Here is a 27739-nt window from a genome sequence, read left to right on the forward strand (position 1 = left end):
TACTTGTGTGTGATATCATGTGTGAAACAAGCAGTCCTGTAGAGTGTTTACTAATGTTTGATATCACGCAAGTAAACACTACAGGACTGCTTGTATCACACATGATATCACACGAAAGTAAACACTGCAGGATTGCGTTTATCGCACATGATATCACACACAAGTAATCACAATACAGGACTGCTTGTTGCGCACAAGTTCACCTTTTGTAAATGACTTAATCTAAAAGTAATCAAATTTTCTGCTGATATCGGATTGATTTCCGATCAATTTGGGATCGGGACACCCCTCGTCATTATATTAATAATTTCTTAATCCTCGACACTTAACTTATACTGTGCTAAGTAGAGCAACACAAAGCTATTTACTTGTATTCCGTTCATTTATTTTGCACACACAAGACATACATTATTTTTGGCCTATTTATATGAACGCACTCCAAAGGGTCGCCTTTTTCCTGCCCCAACTTAACGATTAATTCAATAAGAATTTCTTACCTGTGCTTGTTTCGATAGCAATCGGACAGCCATGCGCAGAGTTGCGAGGCGGTGGGTGACGTCACACGACAAGGGTGACGTTTGATGATGTCAAGGTGCATCGCGTCAAATGACAGCGCTGCAGTTTGTTGTATAAACTTGATGTCCTGACGAGGCGGTCAACTGTTTTTTTTTTTTTTTTCCTCCCCTCTTCCCTGCTCCCTCCCCCAAAAGACTCCAAGAGTAGGCGAGGTGTTGCGTTTAAGACTCCACATTGAAATGGTTTTAACCAAGGGAGGACATTTGCTTCATTCTTCTATTGAAACACAAACATGAATATCGATCAGAAGCGGAGATCAGTTTACTCCCAGAATGATGAGGTAAGTCAGCGACATACGCACTCCTGCACGCATATGTATGTATACGTTTTAATGAGAACGCTAAATAAGTTGTTCACTGTGTATGTTATAAAAACAATATACTTGTATTACTACTGCTACCACTTGCATAACGTTAATATTTATGTTGACGTTCAGTGTTCCAATATTCGTGAACGCACCGCGCCTTAGATGTGATTGGTAGAGAATGAGGAAGTGTTTTTGTCAGAACTTTAACAAAAACATGACACAAACAATCAGTATAATTCAGAACGGCGACATTATAAAGAAACAAAATCTTCAATAATGTTTCCCCATAAAATTACTTTTGTTACGACTGGCTGCTGTTATTGTTTATATTAATATTCTAAATCTCCTTGTTTGTGAACGTAAACGTGATTGGTCGAGAACGAGGAAGTGCTTTTGTCAGAACTTTATTTCAACAACAATATTTAACAAGTCCGACTTCCCAGTACAGGTGGAATAACATCCATCCATCCATCCATTTTCTACCGCTTGTCCCTTTCGCCGTCTGTCAAATTTGCAACAATATTAACGTAAACAAATTCTTTCTATTTTCTAAATGTGGGCATTCACTAATTTCCTGGCTTTTTTTGCAATAATCCAAGTTACCTAGTGTAAAAGTACATACAGCGAAAAGAAAGGATAACACTTGAAAAATAATGAAATAAACAAAAATGAACGTACCATACTAGACATTACTTTTTTGTAAATTGTATTTGATGTTTTATGTTTGTTAGAATGTGGTAAGCTTTTGTTGTCATCAATGAATATATATATATATATATATATATATATATATATATATATATATATATATATATATATATATATATATATATATATATATATTTATTTTCAGAATTAAATAAAATTATTTGGTTGAAATGACATTTTTTTGACTTTTTTAAAATTGAAAATTAATTCTAAAAGCTATTAGTAAGTCATAATCAGTAAAACAGAAACTTTAGTCAAGAATATGAGAACTTGTTTCTATTTGTTTTTTTCCCCATTAATTTTCCATCTCTTGTACGTACATTTTCTTTCCATATTAGTTTTATTTACTGTTTGTTCTGAAAAAAACCGTAACGTAGACATTTTAAAAAAAAAGAAGCCATATTTGTTGTAGTAAATGTTCTATTTTGTTAAATAAAAGTAAAACAATTTTTTATTTTAAATAACTTTATTAAAATAACAAACAATAAATCAGTGCAATCGCAATAAAAGTATGAGCGCAATAGAAAAGTATACATAATATCTGCTATTAAACAAAAGGGCAAATATATTTTGAAAAAAAGCTTTTTCCACGAATAAAATTGACAAAATGAGTATTGTTTGTCATCATTTTAAGGGATTTGAAATGAAGTTTTTTTTAAAAAAACATCTATGTTTTTTGAGGGAGTTTTTGTACATTTATGGACAAGGAACTTTACAAGACTGTGTGTGACAATAGACAGATTCCTTTATTGTCATTGTAAATAAATACATTTGATTTAAAGCACAGGGTGAAACAGGGCCTATAAGAAGTATATTAAATCAATAGTTATTAATAAATATGTTAGGGATTTTCATACCTACCATTCTCCTTTGTTTGACTAATTTCACTTGATCAAACTTTTTCTAACATTCCACACTACAAAACAATACAAGTATGTATGATTTGTGCTGATATTGTATCATTCATTGTTTGTTTTCCTCCCAGCAGTCCCCAATTGAACCTGACTTACTGAGGTGCAGCAACCTGAACATGCCCCTGCTGGCGTCAGAGTTCTTCAAAAGCGAATTACAGCTGCACCTGGATGGCATAACTACCGAGTAAGTAGACCGACAACTCAACACACATGGCGGCCTGACGAGCACTCATATCCCCCGGCAGGACGTGGGACTTAATCGAGTACGGCCACTTTGACTGCAATGCGTTCATGGTGCTGTTGAAAATGTGGCAAAGTATCCTGTACAAAATCTCCCAAGAAGTGCTGGTCGTTGTGGTGCCTCAGGTGGAAGAACACGCACACATCATCGAGTGAGTGCACGCAGAGAACCAACAAAACATGCACCTGCTTTGTTTTGCCCACCTTTCACAATCCTGTTGTGAGACAACTCTTTGGCCTTTGAAATAGTTGAACAAAAGGCCAGAAAGAGGGCGGTTCTACATGCCTTCTAAATAGTGAAAAACTGCTAGTAAGTGGCGGTTCTACATGCCTTCTAAATAGGGAAAAACTGTTAGTAAGTGGCGATTCTACATGCTTTCTAAATAGTGGAAAACTGCTAGTAAGTGGCGGTTCTACATGCCTTCTAAATAGTGACGAACTGCTAGCAAGTCACGGTTCTACATGCCTTCTAAATAGTGACAAACTGCTAGCAAGTCACGGTTCTATATGCCTTCTAAATAGTGGAAAACTGCTAGTAAGTGGCGGTTCTACATGCCGTCTAAATAGTGAAAAACTGCTAGTAAGTGGCGGTTCTATATGCCTTCTAAATAGTGGAAAACTGCTAGTAAGTGGCTGTTCTACAAGCCTCCTAAATAGTGAAAAACTGCTAGTAAGTGGCGGTTGTACATGCCTTCTAAATAGTGACAAACTGCTAGCAAGTCACGGTTCTATATGCCTTTTAAATAGTGGATAACTGCTAGTAAGTGGCGGTTCTACAAGCCTCCTAAATAGTGGAAAACTGCTAGTAAGTGGCGGTTCTACATGCCTTCTACATAGTGAAAAACTGCTAGTAAGTGGCGGTTCTATATGCCTTCTAAATAGTGACAAACTGCTAGCAAGTCACGGTTCTATATGCCTTCTAAATAGTGGAAAACTGCTAGTAAGTGGCGGTTCTACATGCCTTCTAATTAGTGAAAAACTGCTAGTAAGTGGCGGTTCTATATGCCTTCTAAATAGTGGAAAACTGCTAGTAAGTGGCTGTTCTACAAGCCTCCTAAATAGTGAAAAACTGCTAGTAAGTGGCAGTTCTACATGCCTTCTACATAGTGAAAAACTGCTAGCAAGTCCCGGTTCTATATACCTTTTTAAATAGTGGAAAACTACTAGTAAGTGGCGGTTCTACATGCCTTCTAAATAGTGAAAAACTGCTAACAAGTCACGGTTCTATATGCCTTCTAAATAGTGGAAAACTGCCAGTAAGTGGCTGTTCTACAAGCCTCCTAAATAGTGGAAAACTGCTAGTAAGTGGAGGTTCTACATGCCTTCTAAATAGTGAGAAACTGCCAGCAAGTGGCGGTTCTACATGCCTTCTAAATAGTGAAAACTACTAGTAAGTGAAGGTTCTGTATGCCTTCTAAATAGTGAAAAACTGCTAGTAAGTGGCGGTTCTACATGCCTTCTAAATAGTGAAAAACTGCTAGTAGGTGGTGGTTCTACATGCCTTCTAAATAGTGAAAAACTGCTAGCAAGTGGCGGTTCTACATGCCTTCTAAATAGTGAAAAACTGCTAGCAAGTGGCGGTTCTACATGCCTTCTAAATAGTGAAAACTGCTAGTAAGTGAAGGTTCTATATGCCTTCTAAATAGTGAAAACTGCTAGTAAGTGGCGGTTCTACATGCCTTCTAAATAATGAAAAACTGATAGTAAGAGGTAACTTTATGTACCTCTTAGAGGAAAAACTGTTAGCAAGTTGCGGTATACCTTTTTAAATAGTAAAAACTGCTAGCAAGTGGCGGTTCTACATGCCTTCTAAATAGCGAAAAACCGCTACCAAGAGGTGGATTTATGTACCTCTTAGTGAGACACTGCTAGCAAGTGGCGGTTCTACATGCCTTCTAAATAGTGAAAAACTGCTAGTAAGTGGCTGTTCTACAAGCCTCCTAAATAGTGAAAAACTGCTAGTAAGTGGCGGTTCTACATGCCTTCTACATAGTGAAAAACTGCTAGCAAGTCCCGGTTCTATATACCTTTTTAAATAGTGGAAAACTACTAGTAAGTGGCGGTTCTACATGCCTTCTAAATAGTGAAAAACTGATAACAAGTCACGGTTCTATATGCCTTCTAAATAGTGGAAAACTGCTAGTAAGTGTCTGTTCTACATGCCTTCTAAATAGTGAAAAACTGCTAGTAAGTGGCTGTTCTACAAGCCTCCTAAATAGTGAAAAACTGCTAGTAAGTGGTGGTTCTACATGCCTTCTAAATAGTGAAAAACTGCTAGTAAGTGGTGGTTGTACATGCCTTCTAAATAGTGAAAAACTGCTAGCAAGTGTCGGTTCCACATGCCTTCTAAATAGTGAAAAACTGCTAGTAAGTGGCTGTTCAACAAGCCTCCTAAATAGTGAAAAACTGCTAGTAAGTGGTGGTTGTACATGCCTTCTAAATAGTGAAAACTGCTAGTAAGTGGTGGTTGTACATGCCTTCTACATAGTGAAAAACGGCTAGCAAGTGTCGGTTCCACATGCCTTCTAAATAGTGAAAAACTGCTAGTAAGTGGCGGTTCTACATGCCTTCTAAATAGTGAAAAACTGCTAGTAAGTGGTGGTTCTACATGCCTTCTAAATAGTGAAAAACTGCTAGTAAGTGGTGGTTCTACATGTCTTCTAAATAGTGACAAACTGCTAGCAAGTCCCGGTTCTATTTGCCTTCTAAATAGTGGAAAACTGCCAGTAAGTGGCTGTTCTACATGCCTTCTAAATAGTGAAAAACTGATAGTAAGAGGTAACTTTACGTACCTCTTAGAGGAAAAACTGCTAGCAAGTGGCAGTTCTATATACCTTTTTAAATAGTGAAAACTGCTAGCAAGTGGCGGTTCTACATGCCTTCTAAATAGTGAAAAACTGCTAGTAAGTGGTGGTTCTACATGTCTTCTAAATAGTGACAAACTGCTAGCAAGTCCCGGTTCTATTTGCAATAGTGGAAAACTGCCAGTAAGTGGCTGTTCTACATGCCTTCTAAATAGTGAAAAACTGCTAGTAAGTGGCGGTTCTACATGCCTTCTAAATAATGAAAAACTTATAGTAAGAGGTAACTTTACGTACCGCTTAGAGGAAAAACTGCTAGCAAGTGGCAGTTCTATATACCTTTTTAAATAGTGAAAACTGCTAGCAAGTGGCGGTTCTACATGCCTTCTAAATAGTGAAAAACGGCTAACAAGAGGTGGCCTTATGTACCTCGAAGTGAAAAACTGCTAACAAGTGGCGGTTCTACATGCCTTCTAAATAGGGAAAAACCGCTAGCAAGAGGTGGATTTATGTACTTCTTAGTGAGAAACTGCTAGCAAGTGGCAGTTCTATATACCATTTTAAATAGTGAAAAACTGCTAGCAAGTGGCGGTTCTACATGCCTTCTAAATAGTGAGAAACTGATAGCATGTGGCGGTTCTACATGCATTCTAAATAGTGAAAAACTGCTAGTAAGTGGCGGTTCTATATGCCTTCTAATTAGTGAAAAACTGCTGGCAAAAGGCGCTTTTCTGTGGCTTCTGAATAGTGAAGATCAGCTAGCAAAATACATTATTGGGGACGGCATGGCGAGGTGGGTAGAACGGCCGTGGCAGCAACTTGAGGGTTCCAGGTTCGATCCCCATCACTGCCGTTGTGTCCTTAGGTAAGACACTTCACCCTTGCTCCCGATTCTTAGCACTTAAAAATACATGTTTGTAGTAACATATATAGTTACAACAATTTAGCATTATGCTTGTGTTCAATTACATACACCAAGTGTGGTTATCCTAAACATTCCTGCCACATCATTTTACACACTATTGCAAGTCTTTTTTCTTTTGGACATATACCGCAATATCGTGCAGTGTGGTTTTGATATCATTATATCCCTACGAAGCATCATGTAGCAGTATTGCTAAGTGCTGAATAAGAAACTAGAAAAATGATAAAACAATCACTTACTGTACAATGTCTGCTCTCACTGGAATGACGACTGTTGTTTAAATCTTCCTGTTTAGATGGGGGGAAAAAAGTGCCGCAAACAAGCGTCTTTTTGTGTCTTTCTTGCCTTTTCCGGGTCTCAGGCCTCGTTCACACTGCAGGTCAATTCCCATTTTGTTGCCCATATGCGACCTGTATCGCATTTTTTCATGTCAGTGTGAACAGTGCAATTCCAATTTTTTTCATATCCGACCCAGGCCTCTTTGGTATGTGGAAATAATTTGTATATATATGCGATGCGTCCTCAATGTGAAGGCCCCAGCACTCAGGTCGCATTCATCCGACTAGAACGTCATAAAAAACAAATAAGCATCACCATTATTGGCCAAAATAGATGGCTACAAAATAAATAACGGACCAGAAAACATGTGAAAATTAAATGTTTTAAGAACTCACATGAAAGTTCCACCTCTCGTCTTCGACTGCATCAAAGCAAAATATCCCGTAAACCTGCGAGAGCCAAAATTCTTGTCCCCTTCCTTCTTAAATCTTCTACATGTAATAATTTGGTTCAGAAAATTATGACTTTTAATTGCACAAATGTCCACAAATGCGCCAGCACTGAGACCGACTAGAGCTGAAGCCATTTTTACTTCCGTAGCCACTGCAGTGCGTGTGACGGCACGACTGTATGCGGGTCAGATTGCATTCACATTACCAATGTAATATTAAGAGAGCAGTAGAAAGATCTGAATTGGACATCCGACCCTGCAGTGTGAACGTAGTTGGATCTCAAAGGTGACCAACTTCTCGTTTTATGTCCACAACCTTCTGCTATCCAGGTGACAGGCGTGATTTATAATCTAGAATTAACTTTCACCAGCTCAGAGGCGATGCAGCAGCTCACCGGCTCAATATGTCAATGGGTGAGGGCCGACATCCGGGCAACTGAGCTACATACGGGTTCTTCGAGCCATAGCAACCAGACTGGCGTTGAAAACAAACCGTTGCCACTACTCTTTAACCTGTCGACCTACGCTGGTTAAAACCGTCATTCTGCCTCCAAAATGCCGAAAAACTGTGTTGTTTTTGGTTGTGCTAACCACAACTGGAAACAGGGAAAACAAAGGTTGTATTTTGTTCTGCCAAGGCGTGATAAAAGCCCACAGAGACGAGACAAATGGCTCGCAGCTTTGCACTGGGAAACGAGGACGGTTCTCACTGGAGTCCCCCAAAGTCCCGGGTCGTGTGTTCGGATCACTTCATTTCTGGTAAATATAAGGAACAAAAATCCACCTTCTTAACCACAACTTGGCTATACGTCCGTGCTAATGTTGTACTTCTTGAATTTGTACCTTATAACGTTCGACAGCTGAAGTTGTTGTTGTACAAAAATAACATGCGGTATATACTATATAGTCTATAGCCTAGCTAGCTATTTTCGAAAACCGGACAACGAGAGGATACCAAAGGCAGCGTTAAGATGGACACCACCGGGAAAACGTAAGCCAGGGTGGCCAAAGAACACCTGGCGAAGAACAGTTGAAGGGGAGCTGAAAGAGATGAAGCTTACATGGGGCGAGGCACAGAGACGAGCACAGCAGCGAGATGAATGGCGTCGAGTCGTCGAAGCCTTATTTCCCATCCGGGAAGAAGAGGATTAAGTTAAGTAATATACTATATAGTCTATAGACTAGCTAGCTATTTTCGAAAACCGGTTTCGTTTAAATTTGCACTTAACAGTTGGGTTTTTAAAAACCAAAAAACCCTATAATTTTCATGTTGCCATTCAATACATGTAGCCCTCAAATCTCTCAATATTTTATGCACTAACACTTAATCTTGTTGTTGATAATGTAACCGAGGGTTTATACCTATTTTTATGGGCATGCCCATAAAAATAGGTTACAATAACTTCCGCGTCTCTTTCTTAGTAGTGCGCAGGCTAAGCTAACTAGCAAGCTAAGCTAAGCCTGAGAAGCTTTAAAGTTCACTGAGACGAGTCTGACGCAAATAATACATTTTCGTTTTTTCACACGATATGCGAATAAGTAAAAATGCCTAAATGAAGGATTTAACGCAGACTTCCAAGCCACAACGCTCGTTAAATGCTTTTTCTGTCAATGCTGTGTTCGCTGCGAGCTGGTTTGTTTTCAACGAATTCCCGGTTGCTAGGGGATTGGTAGGCGGAAGTGACGTAGGTCCGCCCTCACCCATATAGCAGCATAAGCTAGTTAGCGGGCCTACTGAAACCCACTACTACCGACCACGCAGTCTGATAGTTTATATATCAATGATGAAATCTTAACATTGAAACACATGCCAATACGGCCGGGTTAACTTATAAAGTGCAATTTTAAAATTCCCGCCACACTTCCGGTTGAAAATCTCCTTTGGATATGATTTATGCGCGTGACGTCGTAAAATGCACGGAAGTGTTTGGGCCCTATTGGACACAATTCACAAAGCTCTGTTTTCTTCGACAAAATTCCACAGTATTCTGGACATCTGTGTTGGTGAATCTTTTGCAATTTGTTTAATGAACAATGGAGGCTGCAAAGAAGAACGTTGTAGGTGGGATCGATCGGTGTCTTAGCGGCTAAGTACAATACTTACAGCAACACAACAAGGACTACTTACCCTGATAGAAGACGCCTAGCTGATGCTTGCCGCCAAACCCACGGATGAAGTCCTTCGTCGCGCCGTTGATCGCTGGAACGCAGGTGAGCACGGCTGTTGATGGGAAGATGAGGGCTGGCTGGCGTAGGTGGAGCGCTAATGTTTTATCATATTTCTGTGAGTTCCGGCTGCCAAGTTGCTAAATTAGCCTTAGCGTCGTTAGCAACAGCATTGTTAAGCCTTACCAGGCTGAGAATTTTTAACCGTGTAGTTACATGTACATGGTTTAATAGTATTTTTGCTCTTCTGTCTATCCTTCCAGTCAGGGGTTTATTTATTTTGTTTCCATCTTCATTTGAGAACGATGCTAGCACGTTAGCTCAGTAGCTAAGTGTGTCACCGATGTATTGTCTTGGAGATAAAAGTCACTTTAAATGTCCATTTCGCGTGCTCGACTCTCATTTTCAAGAGGATATAGTATCCGAGGTGGTTTAAAATACAAATCCGTGATACACAATAGAAAAAGGAGAGTACATAGTTCTGTGAGTTCCGGTTGCTAAGCTGCTAAATTAGCCTTAGTGTCGTTAGCAACAGCATTGTTAAGCCTTACCAGGCTGAGAATTTTTAACCGTGTAGTTACATGTACATGGTTTAATAGTATTTTTGCTCTTCTGTCTATCCTTCCAGTCAGGGGTTTATTTATTTTGTTTCCATCTTCATTTGAGAACGATGCTAGCACGTTAGCTCAGTAGCTAAGTGTGTCACTGATGTATTGTCTTGGAGATAAAAGTCACTTTAAATGTCCATTTCACGTGCTCGACTCTCATTTTCAAGAGGATATAGTATCCGAGGTGGTTTAAAATACAAATCCGTGATACACAATAGAAAAAGGAGAGTACATAGTTCGGTGAGTTCCGGTTGCTAAGCTGCTAAATTAGCCTTAGTGTCGTTAGCAACAGCATTGTTAAGCCTTACCAGGCTGAGAATTTTTAACCGTGTAGTTACATGTACATGGTTTAATAGTATTTTTGTTCTTCTGTCTATCCTTCCAGTCAGGGGTTTATTTATTTTGTTTCTATCTTCATTTGAGAACGATGCTAGCATGTTAGCTCAGTAGCTAAGTGTGTCACCGATGTATTGTCTTGGAGATAAAAGTCACTTTAAAGGTCCATTTCGTGTGCTCGACTCTCATTTTCAAGAGGATATAGTATCCGAGGTGGTTTAAAATACAAATCCGTGATACACAATAGAAAAAGGAGAGAGTACATAGTTCTGTGAGTTCCGGTTGCTAAGTTGCTAAATTAGCCTTAGTGTCGTTAGCAACAGCATTGTTAAGCTTTACCAGGCTGAGAATTTTTAACCGTGTAGTTACATGTACATGGTCTAATAGTATTTTTGCTCTTCTGTCTATCCTTCCAGTCAGGGGTTTATTTATTTTGTTTCTATCTTCATTTGAGAACGATGCTAGCACGTTAGCTCAGTAGTTAAGTGTGTCACCGATGTATTGTCTTGGAGATGTCACTTTAAATGTCCATTTCGCGTGCTCGACTCTCATTTTCAAGAGGATATAGTATCTGAGGTGGTTTAAAATACAAATCTGTGATTTACAATAGAAAAAGGAGAGAGTGTGGAATCCAATGAGCCAGCTTGTACCTAAGTTACGGTCAGAGCGAAAAAAGATACGTCCATCACTGCCTCTCAAGTCCTTCACTGTAACGTTCCTCATCTACGAATCTTTCATCCGCGCTCAAATTAATGGGGTAATCGTCACTTTCTCGGTCCGGATCTCTCTCGCTCCATTGTAAACAATTGGGAATTGTGAGGAATACTAGCTCCTGTGACGTCACGCTACTTCCGGTACAGGCAAGGCTTTTTTTTTATCAGCGAGCAAAAGTTGCAAACTTTATCGTCGATTTTCTCTACTAAATCCTTTCAGCAAAAATATGGCAATATCGCGAAATGATCAAGTATGACACATAGAATGGATCTGCTATTCCCGTTTAAATAAAAAATAATAATTTCAGTAGGCCTTTAGCGCTCTGTGATTACGGCACCACTAAAAATACTTTGTCTGCAAAAGCGCTTACAACAATATCTCTAATACTTGGCTAATATGGAGTATTGTTGGCGTTTTTTATAGAGGGCTTTATGGACTGAGTAGAGTATTAACATTAGCTGCATTGTTAGCCACCTCATACTTGCCATATTTTACAACTTAGAATTCATGAAAAAAAACATGTGTTCTTGTCTCACAAGGATTGTGAATGATAGGCAAAATTCCCCAAAAGTGCAGTTCCCCTTTAAGTCTGGATTAAAAAGTGTTATTTTTCCCTTTTAGGAAAGGTTGTGGCACTCTGCAACGGGCCCTCAACTTCTCGTGTGTGACGGAGGATGACATCCACGCGTGCATTTGGGACTCGCTTCTTCTGGCCCTCAAAGACACAATAAACGCCGGAAACGTAAAGACGCCGTGCGGCGACCAGCTGCTGGAGATGGTCGCAGCTAAAGTGTCGAAGACGGTGAACAAGGCGCTGTCCGACATCTCCTTGAAGCCCAACTCTTTCACGTACCCGGACGTGCCTCACCAAGTGTCGGAGATCGGAGAAATAGCGCTACAGACAATCTCGGTGCTGAGGAACTGCTTGGAGAACATGAGGACGGCCGCCGGCGCCGCAGGGGAGGACGTGTGCGCCGACAGCGACTCGTCGGAGGAGAAAAGCAACGGCTTGGTGGCGCCTCTGCCCACGCCTGTGCTCAACACCCGGGCGGAAAATAAATTCCGCGCCCGCACTCCCGCCGACGGCTGCGCGAAGACGGAAAAGGGTTGTTGTCGCCACACGTCCGTGGGAACATGGACAAAGAAAGAAAACACCTTTTTCACCGTGTTGCTGTGGAAGCTGACGGACCATATCGCCCACTCCAACTCCAAGTCGGTGCTGGAGATGGACATCGACTGGATGTTGGCGCATATCATGAGCGCGGTGGTAGAGACGCACCCCAACCTCCTGCTGAACATCGGTGACTTCCATGTCCACATCTACAAGGACCTCTGTCAGGAATTTGGATCTAAGGAGCGCCTGTATTTCTCCATGGCGCGCTCTCAGGCCGCCTTTGTGGAAGCTCTCGCTCGGGCACTCAGGCATCATCTCCAGGCGCCGAAAAAGACAGACTTTTTCACCAAGATCAGGGCCTTTTTCAAGAAGAAGACTGCAAAAGTGTCCCTGGCCTATGAGCAAGGACAGATGTGGCTGCAGGCCTCCACGGGCACCAAGAAGCTCTGACCCGGGTCTGAAGAAGCCGTTCTGACTTCTTGCGAGGAAACCATAACGACAGATGTTTTTCAGTGCAGCCTGACGAGACGTCGCTTTATTGGTTCGGCAGCTGAGATTCCTCACAATCAGTGTTGCCCGAGTGCAGGTTGGTGAATGATGCAACCTGCTTACCTCTGGCCATGGAGCGCCCAAAGGCTCCCTGCCCCAGTACGGGGGTGTGCGGATGCTCCCTGCCCCAGTACGGGTGTGCGGATGCTCCCTGTCCCAGTACGGGTGTGCGGATGCTACCTGTCCCAGTACGGGTGTGTGGATGCTACCTGTCCCTGTATGGGTGTGCGGATGCTACCTGTCCCAGTACGGGTGTGTGGATGCAGGGCATTGCCGCGGGTTCACGGCCAAGCACAAGAGTTGCGCTGTCAGAGCTCAGTCCAGTCCACTTGTTTACTACGTTGTTAGAGTGTGGTACTCTCACTTTACATACAGAAACACACACACACGGCGGCCGAGCCTTTTCACAAAGGCCGCGGCGAGATCTGTCTCATTCCACCTCGTCGTCCAGTCCCCGTGAGCGTCCTTGTAGCCGCGTGATGACGGCACTGTGAGTCGGTGCGTTGGTGAAAACGGTGCCCACAAACCAAGGCGTTCCTCTCAGAAGGTGGCGGATGACCGTGCAGGGGCCCGACGTCTCGATGCGGAATCCGGAATGCAGGGGTTCCTCTTCCTCCTTCCCCGTGTGAGCTGCGCTCTGACTAACCGGAGATGCAAAGAACTGTTGGGAAACGAGAAGATAGCAAATTATGATAGAGGCTGAAATAAACTGACTGACTGAACACAATGTTTGTTTCTCTCATAACTAGGGATGGCCACAGAATTCTGTACTTTCATAGACACCGACCGAATTCTGTCGGTCCTATCGGGTATCGATTCACGTAAAATCAAACAGTGCCATGTTTCGATACCTTTATTGCAGACTGTGTTCCATTTGTACTGTGTAGTCCGAATTTAAACTGGAACGCTCCTGCAGGTTGGATTTGCAACTCGGAAAGTCGGAGCTCTCTCACCAACCCGAGTTGGCTTCTAAGATGGCTGCTCTGGATGTAAACAATATCATTTTCTATAATGTCTGTTATAAGCACTTCTGATTTGTTTTTGTCGCACAAAATCAGCCACATACGATATATTAGTGGAGGTTTAAATATGGTAACCTTACTGTAGTGTAAACTGCTGTTTCTTAACCATGTCGGGCCAGGAGTGGCCCCTAGGGGGCTGCCGAAAACTATTTGCTTCTCAGATATGGTCCTTATGGGCCACAGCAGTACTTAGTTGTAATACACTTTTTCACCACTTGTGGCAGTAATTACAATAACAAACAAAAAGAAGTCTGGAGTTATAGTCAAATTTTAAGCGCAAAAATTATGACTCAAGTAGTGAAGTTGAATTTTCATTTGCACTTACATTTTATTGACAGTTAATTAAAGAAATATTATTCATCATTGATTTAGTTAAAATTTGTTTGTTTTAGCACTGGGTAATTGTATGTAAATGTATTTTTCATAAATTTTTTTTGAGTACCTACTTTTAGTTTCATGGTTAATGGATTCATATCATTTGACAAGGTTTATTCTGTAAAACTAAGTAGGTTAGATTATTGAACACAATTACAAATAAAAAGTAAGGTAACAAATACAGTGTTATTATTTGAGTGGGCCCCAGAACCCTACTTTGTGGAAAGGTTGGGCGTTGAGGTCAAAAATGTTAAGAACCCCTAGCGTAAACATTTATTTCATGTGGTATATACGTTCTACATCGCTAGCAAAAGCATCTGTAATTCCTCTACATCCACCGTGTTTGGAGGTTGCAGAAAGCGTGCATATTTTCCCAAAGGTTGTTGATATTCAGACAAGGCAAGCACAAGAATTGCTTTCGTGGATGTGGCCATCTTGATTTCCAACCTCGTAACTGGAACGCTCACAACTCGGCTGTGACGTCATTATCAGCTCAGACTTCCAACTTCAGAGGTAAATGGAACACATCATAACCGATTTTAACACCTCCAAAATTGGTACTGGATAACAGACTTTGCACAAGTAAACATGCTGCAGGACTGCTTGTATCGGAGCGCTTATATTGACGATTTCACATGCAAGCGGATATCATCCGATATTAGACTTTTTCGAACCGATATCAGATCGGGACACCCTGAAATGCAACACCAGGGCTCTAATAATTAAATAACAATACAATACTTCATCTCTTTAGCTGCAAGTGTACCGAATGGATTGACTAAAAACAACTCACAGCTTCTCCTGTTGTCGGGTCGATAAAGTCCGCCCAGTAGCCTGCGGTCCACAGCGCGAAACATATTTCCTTTGCGCCGCTCACAAACTACAAAAGATGAGGAAGCGCAGCGAGCGTCACTTCACGCCTCTTGGGATCAAAACACAGACAACAAAAATACAGAGGAACCTCAAAAGTGTAAACGCTATGCTGTTGCTAACATACTGACCGTGCTATAAGAAGTCATTTCGGCAATGGCTCACCTGTGTGAAGCTGGCTCACCTTGTCCTTGCAAACCTCAAAATATCACTGCTTTTCAATTTTTAACATAATTTTTTCCAGTTTGTGCCGTTTTAATTCATTCCAAAAATACATTTTCTGATCACCACAGTCCAAGGATTTAGCAGGCTTTCTTTTGTGATTGTTGTGGCCTAAAAAAGGCCTGAATATGTGGCAACCTGTTCAAAAAGTTGTGACAAAAGTTGTTGTTTTGAGGCTTACCGGTAGTTTTTCTTCGATAACATTGTCTCAACTTGTGATTTTATAAATGTTCTGTTTTAAGTGCTACTTGTAACCTTAACCTCAAAGAGCACAAGATTCCAACAAAGAAATGGAACTTAAACTGGACATTGATGTTTTACTCTTTTTTTTTTTACACCGCAGACTTTAAAGATCATTGTCAAATTACTATATTGTTATAAATAATTATAACTAATAGTAATAACTAAATGTAATTACAGCACGGTGGCACAGGGGTTAGTGCATGTGCCTCACAATACGAAGGTCCCGAGTAGTCCTGAGTTCAATCTTTCTGTGTGGAGTTTGCATGTTCTCACCGTGACTGCGTGGGTTCCCTTCGGGTACTCCGGCTTCCTCCCACCTCCAAAGACATGCACCTGGGGATAGGTTGATTGGCAACACTAAATTGGCCCTAGTGTGTGAATGTTGTCTGTCTATCTGTGTTGGCCCTGTGATGAGGTGGCGACTTGTCCATGGTGTACCCCGCCTTCCGCCCGAATGCAGCTGAGATAGGCTCCAGCACCCCCCGCAACCCCGAAAAGGGACAAGCGGTAGACAATGGCTGGATGGATACAGAAACACCACCCACAGCTTCATTATAGTCAGCTGCCTGCTCTGCCGCCCACAAGTTGCAGAAATTATCCGTGTATTCTTTACACTTAAAAAGTGATTTATGTTCCAAAACATTTACTCCCGTACATTAAGAGTATTTGTGAACTGTTAAGAGTAATATATAGCGGAAATTTTTGTTGGTAAATGAGATTATCATCACACTTCTACATCTCTGTCATGCAAATACTGCCTCTTTTGCTAGGTCAGCATTGCAAATGAGAATCTGTTTTTAGTTGCTTTTTAAAAAATGTATGAAAATTAAAAAAAGATGAGAAAAAATATAGTTTTTTTGTTTTAATATGATTTCTGTAGGACAACAAACATGACATTAACCTTCCTAATTGTTAGAAATCCCACTGTTTATATTAAACATGCTTCACTGATGAGAGACTTTGGCAAGCACCGTTTTGTCCTACTAATGTTGGCGGTCCTTGAACTCACCGTAGTTTGTTTAGATGTACAACTTTCTCCGAAGCTACCAAAGAAAGACGTGTTGTATGCCGCCACTCCTTTGTCTCATTTTGTCCACCAAACATTTTATGCTGTGCGTGAATGCATAAAGATGAACTTTGTGGAAATTGCGGCCATTTGACAAAGTTACGAGACCACGCATTTTCAACCATTAGTTTAATCTGCTTGATCGATTCCTGGTTTGGGTAATTCTCCCCAAACATTTCTCAAATGTTAGCACGGTCACACATTTGTGATACTATGGTTTCAATTGCTGCGTTTCCATTGCAGTTTTTCTCAAAATAAAAGCGATATCTCAAAAATTTCGACAAAGTACATTTGCGACCTGTGTTTCCATTTAAGGAAGTTTTGCGCCATGAGCAGTAATTCTTGTAAAATCTCATCCCGCGAGACTCCACTTTAAGGAAGGAATTGCAGCCACCACTGTCGCCGTGATGTCAATAGATGACGAAGCAAGCGGGTGATCGCTCAAAGGCAATGTACTTACGGCCCCCTTGACATTGTTGGGTCATGTGGGTCTCCGTTTCCGGGAAGGGACTAGCCAGACGGCCCGTTGCGGTGGTCCCGCTTCGACTCTCTCGTCATCATTTGGAATGTGCGTGTCTGTTGTGATTTCCCTTCCTGGGTCCATGACCCGCCCTATCTTGCCTCTGATTGGCCTGTCCGTAATGTTTTGACCTAATCTTAACCAATTGTGACTCACCATAGTAAACCAACCAATCATGGATGTTCTTATACGTAAACCAACCAATCCTCATTGATGTTTCCCGTATATTTTGTCCCCTGCCCGTGGAGTTGCTTCGCTACGTAGCTTTGATTTTTAAGTTAATCTTTAATGGACAACCGTAGTTTTTACAACTGGATTATCAAAAACCGTACTCCTTACGGGAAAACTGTAGTTGTTGGTAGGTATGGCAGAGAGACGGATCAAGATTTTAACACACATTGTCAGTCATAAAAAACGAAGAAAAACGTAAAAAATATTTTTCCACAAATATAAAAAAAGACGGATTTCCGACTATAGACGGAAAAATCACATGCCTGCAGGTTTTTCGAAATACGGGTGTTTCCATTACCAGTTTCTTATTGTGATATTTAGGTTTTGCGCATTTTTCGGGGTAATGGAAACGCAGCTAATGTTATTACAGCTTCTTTTGAGTGAACAATAAAATGGTAAAAACATTAAAGGCCTACTGAAACCCACTACTATCGACCACGCAGTCTGATAGTTTATATATCAATGATGAAATCTTAACATTGCAACACATGCCAATACGGCCGGGTTAACTTATAAAGTGCAATTTTAAATTTCCCGCTTAACTTCCGGTTGAAAACGTCTATGTATGATGACGTATGCGCGTGACGTCAATCGTTGAACCGGAAGTATTGGTACACCATTGAATCCAATACAAAAAAGCTCTGTTTTCATCTCAAAATTCCACAGTATTCTGGACATCTGTGTTGGTGAATCTTTTGCCATTTGTTTAATGAACAATGAAGACTGCAAAGAAGAAAGTTGTAGGTGGGATCGGTGTATTAGCGGCGGACTACAGCAACACAACCAGGAGGACTTTGAGATGGATAGCAGACGCGCTAGCCGCCGACCTCACCTTGACTTCCTCCGTCTCCGGGCCGCCGACCGCATCTATGATCGTCGCTCCGTCGATCGCTGGAACGCAGGTGAGCACGGGCGTTGATGAGCAGATGAGAGCTGGCGTAGGTGGATAGCTAATGTTTTTAGCACAGCTCTGTAGACGTCCCGTTGCTAAGTTAGCTTCAATGGTGTCGTTAGCAACAGCATTGTTAAGCTTCCCCAGCCTGGAAAGCATTAACCGTGTATTTACATGTCCATGGTTTAATAGTATTGTTGATTTTCTGTCTATCCTTCCAGTCAGGGGTTTATTTATTTTGTTTCTATCTGCATTTAAGCCCGATGTGCTATCACGTTAGCTCCGTAGCTAAAGAGCTTCGCCGATGTATTGTCGTGGAGATAAAAGTCACTGTGAATGTCCATTTCGCGTTCTCGACTCTCATTTTCAAGAGGATATAGTATCCGAGGTGGTTTAAAATACAAATCCGTGATCCACAATAGAAAAAGGAGAAAGTGTGGAATCCAATGAACCCTTGTACCTAAGTTACGGTCAGAGCGAAAGAAGATACATCCTACACTACACGCTAGTCCTTCACTCTCACGTTCCTCATCCACAAATCTTTCATCCTCGCTCAAATTAATGGAGCAATCGTCGCTTTCTCGGTCCGAATCGCTCTGGCTGCATTGTAAACAAAGGGGAAATGTGAGGAGCCTTTCAACCTGTGACGTCACGCTACTTCCGGTACAGGCCAGGCTTTTTTTTATCAGCGACCAAAAGTTGCGAACTTTATCGTCGATGTTCTCTACTAAATCCTTTCAGCAAAAATATGGCAATATCGCAAAATGATCAAGTATGACACATAGAATGGATCTGCTATCCCCGTTTAAATTAAAAAAATTCATTTCAGTAGGCCTTTAAAGCTTTAACAGCACAAACGAAAGGCAGTGGTATTTTTCATATTTACAAAGACAAGGCGGCAACATTTTTTAACAATTAAACACTCTGTAACACGCTGTAATGACCGTTGATAAAGGCTTTATGTGAAGGTGAAATAAGAAATTAGGCTCTGTTAAAAGTAACACATACAAAACACGATCTTAACTTATTTAAGTGAGTACCGTAATTTGTTATTCTTATAGCCAGACCTGTGTGTTTACTTCCGTACCTGACAGTTTCGGCTGCAGCTGTTGCTTTCCTCAGAGGTTGTCACTGCAGATAGCGCAGTCAGCCTGCTACTACAAGCAGGAGGACAGCGCCAAAAACTGTTTAAATCAGCTGACCAGACACGTCACAGCAACATCACGTGAAAACCTCTGAGGAAGGCAAGGGTTGTAGCCAAAACCGTCAGGTACGAAAGTAAACACAAATCTGGCTGTATGAATAATAAATTGCATTATTTTTGAAGACTTAATGAACCTCTTTGGTTTACTGTATAAGTGAGTGTTACTGTTTCTTCACATAACTTATCCCTTCAATTAAAAAGTTAAATCAACTTTTGAGTTTCCACTGCACACCCCCAAGACTCACTCTGCTGAGCAGCTGCTCTCTGTCCGGCTCCGCCTCCTCCAACAGACCGCTCCTCTGCGAGACCGTCACGACTGTGATGGAAGTGTTGGGTGCCGTCGGGAACAACAGCTCCAGATCTGTCCGTCGCGCGCATGTTTGAGTTAGCTTCATGTAGAAGCACTGCCAGTTGGGATAAAGAAGGTACAGGTACAACTCCAAAACTGTGCTCACCTTTTCTTAGCAGCTCCGGGCAGGAATTTATGGAACAATCTGTGTCTGTTTGATGAAAATACTGCTCAGCTTTGTGAACCCGCTTGGATATGGGCCCCAGTTTGCCCTGAGAAACAGCACATGCAAACCCAGGTTTAAATGCACGTGTTGAATTTGAACACAGGAATTTAAAATCTAGCCACTTGAGAACATTTGAGTGCAGCAAACTACAACGAAGGCCTTGGACCAAGGGTGTCCAAACTTTTTCCAAACTGAAAAATAAAGGCAAGTGGGGGGCATTTTGATATTTTTCCTTTTTCAAAATCATTAGGGCTCCTCTCATTTTTGGTAAATGTTAAAGGCCCCAGTGGCCCAAATGGCTCTCAGTCACTTAAGTGTTCAAAATAAATAATATATAAATTTTATTTTATCTTTTTCACTTTCAACACTTAAACATCTAAATATCAACTTCAGATCTAACCTTTGCCATAATGTTTTTTTAATGTTTTATGCCCTTTTCCCCACCAAAGAAAAATATTTTTCACGGCAAAAACACAAAATATGCAATATTTTCCCCAAAACATTTTTCAAAATAGAAAACTTAATTGAAGCCTTGTATAGGTAAATAATTTATAACAACATAGCTTTTGCTTCATTATTATTTTTTGTTCAATGATAGTTAAAAAATAAATTGACTTGATCCAAAGGGCCCTCCCCCACTCATAAAAGTGTAAAAATAAATCATATATAAACATACATTATATTTACCAATTAAATCTCTAAATCAGTGGTTCTTGAACTTTTTTCACCAAGTACCACCTCAGAAAAGACTTGGCTCTGCAAGTACCACCATAATGACCAACATGAAAATACAGTAGCGTAGTAGGCCTTGGCATTCATTCAAGGTTTTATTTAACAACGATATTTTTGGCCACTGTAACACTACACACAGTTTGAACGGTAACATTGTGTGAGTATTTGATGAAGTGATTATTTGGCATACCATTAGATGAAGACCGCGTGCTACAGTTTGAGAATCACTGCTCTAGAGCAACTTGTGATTATCCATTGATTATAAGGTTTTATTATTTTTTGCGCAAAGACAGTTTTAAAGTATAACACTGCTAGCATGGCAGCTTCGTGTTATTAGTGTTAATATTGCAACATTTTCTCGTTACATTACACATCTTTGCTTTTTAATTCCAATTTATATGGGGTTTTTTGGGTAACATTTTTATAATGGGCCGCTAAAGAATTAGCTGTGGGCCGCAAATGGCACCCAGGCCACACTTTGAACACCACTGCCATAGCCCAAAGGGCTATTTAACAGGTGCTCCTTAAGTTCAGTTAAATCTTGGGGGAGACTACAATTTTTGCAGAACATTTTCAAAAACACTAGAGTGCTCCTATTGTATACAGCGGTCCTTCACCACCTGGTGCTTCAAACATTGTGGAACATTGCAGAGTCTTTTGAATTTCCAGTAGTGTTAAATTAAGTCTTATACATGTGTCAAGTGAGAGGAGTGTAATTTGCAGCAAACATTTGAATGATAAAAAAAAAATGTAAGACTAAAGCCAAATGTGATCCCGGCATTCAGGAGCACCCAAGATGGGAGATGGGAGTCAGATCCTGCGGGAAAATGGAGAAAGAAGAGCAGACCCGGCGCTCAAAAACGAGAAATAAAGAAATTAAGAGGCTAGCATTCTATTTTGTGTCCTCTTCTACTGATGTTTTCTTCATGATGCTTGAGGAGACACAGGCTATGGTGTCTATGGAAGAGAACATGGAAGAGAAAGTTGGGATTCTTATATATTACTTTTTTGCTAATGTAAACCCTCTCAGTTTGGAAGTTATCATGGACCAGAGCAACAAAACCATGCAATCAACAAGGGACGATTGCAGAGGAAAACTTAGATCAGGGGCAGATCCTTGCATTGACATTTTAACCAAACGAACAGCTCTTTCACATTGGAATCTTCCATAACAGGGCTATTTTTTCCTGAAATATTTAACGCTGACAAAAAAAACAACCTCAAAATAAAATTAATACTGAAGGGAGACGTTCGGACCTCGGTGGAAAGGTAGGCCCCTGAACAATCTGGTTAAATAGCCCTGCCTTAGACTGATAACATTCTCACCTGAAACTCATTGACAAATTGGGCCAGAACAAACTGGTGTCTCTCGGCACTGCACGGTGCCGTCAGTACATCCGGCACCACTCTGTTCGCCGTAGATTTCTTCTTCTCTTCCACGCCTTCCAGGTGGCTGTCGAAGCCCACATTACCTGGCAGCTGGAAGCGTTGGTCCTGAGGTCCGAAAGGTCCCATGTTCTCATCGGGCCACACAGTTCTGGGGCCTACAGGACATACGTGTTATTAGTTAGCAGTTATTGACACAAAACTTTGCTATGTTCTTTTTCCGCGCCGAGTACAATACTCACCTGAGTCCGCATGGGACACAGCTATGTACGGTTCATCTGGGTTTGCAGTGGAGAAGGTTCTGACTCTGCAGACCTCCATGGCGGCTAACATTTGCCGACCAATTGTTTGAGAACGGACCAGCCGGCCTCCACCACACAACACCTTCAGGGTAGAAAAAGCATGATTTAAAAAAAGAAATACCTGATCGATAAAAATAATGAGTTATGCATTTTTACTGCTGATCTTCTAACTGGTTCAATTCTAAGTTATAGATGCTGTCACATTCCCTATGCGCAAATCTAATAAGCTGGTTCCTGTAAAAGTAGAAGTGTAAAAAAAATATATTTTTGAATGAATCGCGATTCTTACTTGTAACAATTCTTAATCGATTAAAAAAATATATGTACGGTATATATATTTTTCTTTTTTTTTTAAAATCTGTCCTGTCCAGCCACTCAGGCAAATCAGATTGTTGATGTAGATGATCATATCTGCTGTACAGATTAACTTTAGAAAAGAGAAGTGTTGGATACTTCTCTTGCCTTATTTGTATTTGACTTTATTAAATATTTGGGTAGAATTTTAAAGTTAAAAAAAAAGTTAAAGTATTAAATAAAATCAGTTTTATTTTAAGTAATATGGAAATGTATCAGAGAATGTATCTGTTTTATGGAGGAAGGTAGTTAATCATAGAACTGGCACCCAATGTTTTTAAAAAAGTATTGATTTTGAATCAAGAATCTTTTTGAATCGGGAATCGATTCTGAAACGAATCCTGTAGTGCCCAAGCATTCACAACCCTATTCATAAGTTCCTTTTTTATTTTATTTTATTTTTTTTAGAAAATGACTTATTACATTTGAGAGAACACCTGTTAAAGAAAAGATGGCTGACGTCAACAATTTATTTAGAAGAAAAATGTATGATAATATTCTTTGGTATAAATGCGCTTTTTTGACAATAATAGAATATTGAAAAGATTAAAATTATGTTAAAAAAAAGTGTATCCCTACAAACATTTTATTATTCTTTCTTTCTTCCTCTTAAGAACAATTTCAACTAAGATGAATTTTTTATTCTTATCAAGTCGATGTATATTTGCTCCCACTAAAAATTCCAATATAAATTAGGACTGGGTTGATCACAAGTTTTGCAGCCCAATATATTGACCAATAAATGTTTGCCGATAAACGATATTTCTTGTCAACATTATGATAATACATCAAACTAATTCAAGTATACCCTTTCAAATGCAATGAATTGTATTTATTGTATATTCCAACATTGTAAATTGAATGTAAACTTTTAAATATCCAAGTTAAATAGAAAAACAAATAATTAAAAAAAAAATTCTGTTTGCAAAATTTTGCACTTTAATAAAAATCACAACCAAAAGCAATTAAATAAGTTATGTCTCTATTAAAGGCCTACTACTACCGACCACGCAGTCTGATAGTTTATATATCAATGATGAAATCTTATTATTGCAACACATGCCAATACAGCCGGGTTAACTTATAAGGTGCAATTTTAAATTTCCCGGGAAACTTCCGGTTGAAAACGTCTATGTATGATGACGTTTGCGCGTGACGTCGATGGTCGAAGCGGAAGTATTCGGACACATTGTATCACAATACAAACAGCTCTGTTTTCATCGCAAAATTCCACAGTATTCTGGACATCTGTGTTGGTGAATCTTTTGCAATTTGTTTAATGAACAATGGAGACTGCAAAGAAGAAAGCTGTAGGTGGAATCGGTGTATTAGCGGCTGGCTGCAGCAACACAACCAGGAGGACTTTGAGTTGGATAGCAGACGCGCTATCCGACGCTAGCCGCCGACCGCATCGATGATCGGGTGAAGTCCTTCGTCGTGCCGTCGATCGCTGGAACGCAGGTGAGCACGGGTGTTGATGAGCAGATGAGGGCTGGCGTAGGTGGAGCGCTAATGTTTTTATCATAGCTCTGACGAGGTCCCGTAGCTAAGTTAGCTTCAATGGCGTCGTTAGCAACAGCATTGCTAGGCTTTGACAGGCGGCACAGCATTAACCGTGTGGTTACAGGTCCAGTGTTTGGTTCGGTGTCTCCTGATAGTAGTATTGTTGATTTTCTGTCTATCCTTCCAGTCAGGGGCTTATTTCTTTTGTTTCTATCTGCATTTAAGCACGATGCTATCACGTTAGCTCCGTAGCTAAAGTGCTTCACCGAATGTATTGTCGTGGAGATAAAAGTCACTGTGAATGTCCATTTCGCGTTCTCGACTCTCATTTTCAAGAGGATATAGTATCCGAGGTGGTTTAAAATACAAATCCGTGATCCACAATAGAAAAAGGAGAAAGTGTGGAATCCAATGAGCCCTTTTACCTAAGTTACGGTCAGGGCGAAAAAAGATACGTCCTGCACTGCACTCTAGTCCTTCACTCTCACGTTCCTCATCCACAAATCTTTCACCCTCGCTCAAATTAATGGGGTAATCGTCGCTTTCTCGGTCCGAATCGCTCTCGCTGCTGGTGTAAACAATCGGGAAATGTGAGGAGCCCTTCAGCCTGTGACGTCACGCTACTTCCGGTACAGGCAAAGCTTTTTTTATCAGCGATCAAAAGTTGCAAACTTTATCGTCGATGTTCTCTACTAAATCCTTTCAGCAAAAATATGGCAATATCGCGAAATGATCAAGTATGACACATAGAATGGATTTGCTATCCCAGTTTAAATAAAAACAATTCATTTCAGTAGGCCTTTAAGGAGGGGTTTGAGGACCCTCAAATACGCACCAATAAAAACATGGCTAAATAAAGTTCTTGTGATCAAAATTATTACAGTTATTATTATCACGGTATTGATGAATGTGTTAAAAAAGTACTAGTACACATGCTAAAATCTTTTAACCAAGCTGGAGGTATGTGTATTCACATAGTTTTAATCACCACCCTATACACCATTACTCATGACGTAGAATACATATCTTAGTTTATATAGAATATTACATTTTTTGGATTGGACAAGTACTTGCGCCACAATTTGGAACGTTTACACGTGACAACCCCCCCCCCAAAAAAAACATCTACAGTCACTAAAATGTTCATTGGAATACCCATTATAATATAAGTTATATATTTATCTGTGAGTCTGCCAGATATCTTTTAAATCGATCAATTCGCACACTGATTCATTGGACCCGCCGAGTGCCTGGTCGCTTGTTTTGTGACTCACAAAAAAAATCACCAAAATGATTCCCAAGCGCGGCCACCGCTGCTGCTCCCCTCACCTCCCAGGGGGTGGAACAAGGGGATGGGTCAAATGTAGAGAGTAATTTCACCACACCTAGTGTGTGTGTGTGACTATACGTGGAACTTTAACTTTAAATTGAGTCAGACCCGCCTTGTTTACTAAAATTTCCCATCACTTCCAACGCTAATTTCACAAATTTAATCAATTAAAAAAAACCACCGTAACTGGGAAACCTCATTTTTCTGTATTTATGTTTAGCAAGCATTCCAGTGATACCAACCCTTTTAAAACAGGGTAAATGCTAAGAAATCTTGAGCCCTATTGACTTAGTATTGAAGAAGTTCACCATAAATTTGTGCATTTTCACCGGTTTTAAAAGTCCTTAACTTTGGTAATATTCATCCCAGGAAAATGTAGAGAGGGTCAAATGTAGAGAGTAATTTCACCACACCTAGTGTGTGTGTGTGTGACTATACGTGGAACTTTAACTTTAAATTGAGTCAGATCCGCCTTGTTTACTAAAACTTCCCATCACTTCCAACGCTAATTTCACAAATTTAATCAATTAAAAAAAACACCGTAACTGGGAAACCTCATTTTTCTGTATTTATGTTTAGCAAGCATTCCAGTGATACCAACCTTTTTAAAACAGGGTAAATGCTAAGAAATCTTGAGCCCTATTGACTTAGTATTGAAGAAGTTCACCATAAATTTGTGCATTTTCACCGGTTTTAAAAGTCCTTAACTTTGGTAATATTCATCCCAGGAAAATGTAGAGAGGGTCAAATGTAGAGAGTAATTTCACCACACCTAGTGTGTGTGTGTGTGTGACTATATGTGGAACTTTAACTTTAAATTGAGTCAGACCCGCCTTGTTTACTAAAACTTCCCATCACTTCCAACGCTAATTTCACAAATGTAATCAATTAAAAAAAACACCGTAACTGGGAAACCTCATTTTTCTGTATTTATGTTTAGCAAGCATTCCAGTGATACCAACCTTTTTAAAACAGGGTAAATGCTAAGAAATCTTGAGCCCTATTGACTTAGTATTGAAGAAGTTCACCATAAATTTGTGCATTTTCACCGGTTTTAAAAGTCCTTAACTTTGGTAATATTCATCCCAGGAAAATGACAATTATATCACTGGAATCGTCTTTACAATACGTATCTGATAATACTGGTTTTATGTGAATCGATTACTTTGAAAAGCTACACACTTACCTACAAGTTGTAGTTCCTTTTTAAATAACAAAAATAATAATAATAATAATACACACACTATATACTTTCTTTACAGAGGAAACATTAATTCTGTTCTGGCTTTTATTTGTGTGTTCAAGTATGTCTACCATTTTCATTTGTGAACGTTTTAGAATGTTTTTTTTAACAAAGCCTAGAGTCGGCCCTGGTCACTTGTTAGCTAACAAGACACTAGAAATGTCACTTACTGTGCTGGGCATCACTGATAAGCCACCTTTACCTTTTTCTTTACACCGTCACACCTGTTGGCAAACAAAAATAAATATATAGCAGATGTTTAACGAAGTAAAAGTTAAAGCTAACCGCACATGCTAGCTAAAGCTGCGTAGGCCCACACTAGCTGACGTAATGTTGTGATTACGTCTCAACCTGACGACGCTTCGAATACATTAGGACAAAAAAAACAGTTTTAAGTTATTAACAGTGAAACAACTGCGACGGATGCATACATGATCGGTGTGTTGTATTTGTTTTAAGGTAAGATAAGGTCAATCAGCTGATCTGGTTTTGACACTTTCCCGTTTGAGTCTTTAATTTCACAAATCAAAACAATGACACACTTGTGGGCAAAATAAAACTAAAACATTATATGGAACACATCATTATGCTTGGACTGAATTACACCGTAAAGTACAAATTGTTCTTACCTATTGAAGTTGCACGTCAACCGATCCTCGCATATAACGACGGGAAGCGATTCAGGACATTTCGCGCATGCGCTTTTGGAGCCACGCAAGCGTCGTTAAAAAGCTCGCCACTAGATAGCAGCAAAATCAAACTTGAAATTTCCACTTTCGTGACTTTCTACCAGTATTATTTACATTAGTAGCTGGAAAAAACAAACACATGTTTCTTAATTATATTTGTTCATTTTTTAAGTATTTGTACACATGACCCTCATCATAGATATTTATTATTAAATTATTTGTTCTTAGGGCATTAATACAAGTGTTCATAACCGTTTTGACCTCGGGGCCCAACTTCTTCACTACTGATTTATCAATCAATCAATCAAAGTTTATTTATATAGCCGTAAATCACGAGTGTCTCAAAGGGCTG

At 40.2% G+C, this 27739-nt stretch overlaps 2 protein-coding genes across 6 annotated transcripts; one reads left to right on the top strand and one right to left on the bottom strand.

Moving 5' to 3' along the window:
- Window positions 1-633: 633 nt before the first annotated feature.
- On the top strand, window positions 634-13664 carry LOC133657590 (uncharacterized). Of its 4 annotated transcripts, none has more exons than XM_062059082.1 (4): window positions 634-856; window positions 2577-2689; window positions 2751-2897; window positions 11647-13664. In XM_062059082.1, exons 1-4 carry the CDS (start codon window positions 809-811, stop codon window positions 12587-12589), a joined length of 1251 nt encoding a protein of 416 aa, XP_061915066.1. In that variant the 5' UTR covers window positions 634-808; the 3' UTR covers window positions 12590-13664. The 4 variants fall into 4 exon arrangements, with proteins under 4 accessions (XP_061915066.1, XP_061915075.1, XP_061915082.1 ...); XM_062059091.1 differs by having other exon boundaries at window positions 2580-2689; XM_062059098.1 differs by lacking the exon at window positions 2751-2897.
- On the bottom strand, window positions 12504-27427 carry LOC133657602 (cobalamin trafficking protein CblD-like). Of its 2 annotated transcripts, XM_062059114.1 has the most exons (8): window positions 27328-27427; window positions 26869-26922; window positions 22209-22350; window positions 21907-22124; window positions 19789-19894; window positions 19579-19694; window positions 14879-14965; window positions 12523-13349 (listed from the first exon to the last, which is right to left on the bottom strand). In XM_062059114.1, the coding sequence occupies exons 2-8, from the start codon at window positions 26878-26880 to the stop codon at window positions 13119-13121; spliced, it is 912 nt and encodes a 303-aa protein (XP_061915098.1). In that variant the 5' UTR covers window positions 26881-26922; window positions 27328-27427; the 3' UTR covers window positions 12523-13118. The 2 variants fall into 2 exon arrangements, with proteins under 2 accessions (XP_061915107.1, XP_061915098.1); XM_062059123.1 differs by lacking the exon at window positions 14879-14965 and having other exon boundaries at window positions 12504-13349.
- Between the last annotated feature and the right edge of the window lie 312 nt (window positions 27428-27739).

Source organism: Entelurus aequoreus, linkage group LG01 (genome assembly GCF_033978785.1).
Source record: "Entelurus aequoreus isolate RoL-2023_Sb linkage group LG01, RoL_Eaeq_v1.1, whole genome shotgun sequence".
Taxonomy (NCBI): Eukaryota; Metazoa; Chordata; class Actinopteri; order Syngnathiformes; family Syngnathidae; genus Entelurus; species Entelurus aequoreus.

Bases quoted from the DNA above. Each gene is read 5' to 3' on its own strand.
- LOC133657602 (XM_062059114.1), bottom strand. The intron at 14,966-19,578 runs GTGAGTCTTGGG...CATCTTTTGTAG, and splicing joins GAGAGCAGCTGCTCAGCAGA to TTTGTGAGCGGCGCAAAGGA. The intron at 13,350-14,878 runs GTGAGTTGTTTT...GTTTCCCAACAG, and splicing joins ACCCGACAACAGGAGAAGCT to TTCTTTGCATCTCCGGTTAG.
- LOC133657590 (XM_062059082.1), top strand. From the start codon at position 809: ATGAATATCGATCAGAAGCGGAGATCAGTTTACTCCCAGAATGATGAG. The intron at 857-2,576 runs GTAAGTCAGCGA...TTTTCCTCCCAG, and splicing joins TTTACTCCCAGAATGATGAG to CAGTCCCCAATTGAACCTGA. The intron at 2,898-11,646 runs GTGAGTGCACGC...TTTCCCTTTTAG, and splicing joins GAACACGCACACATCATCGA to GAAAGGTTGTGGCACTCTGC.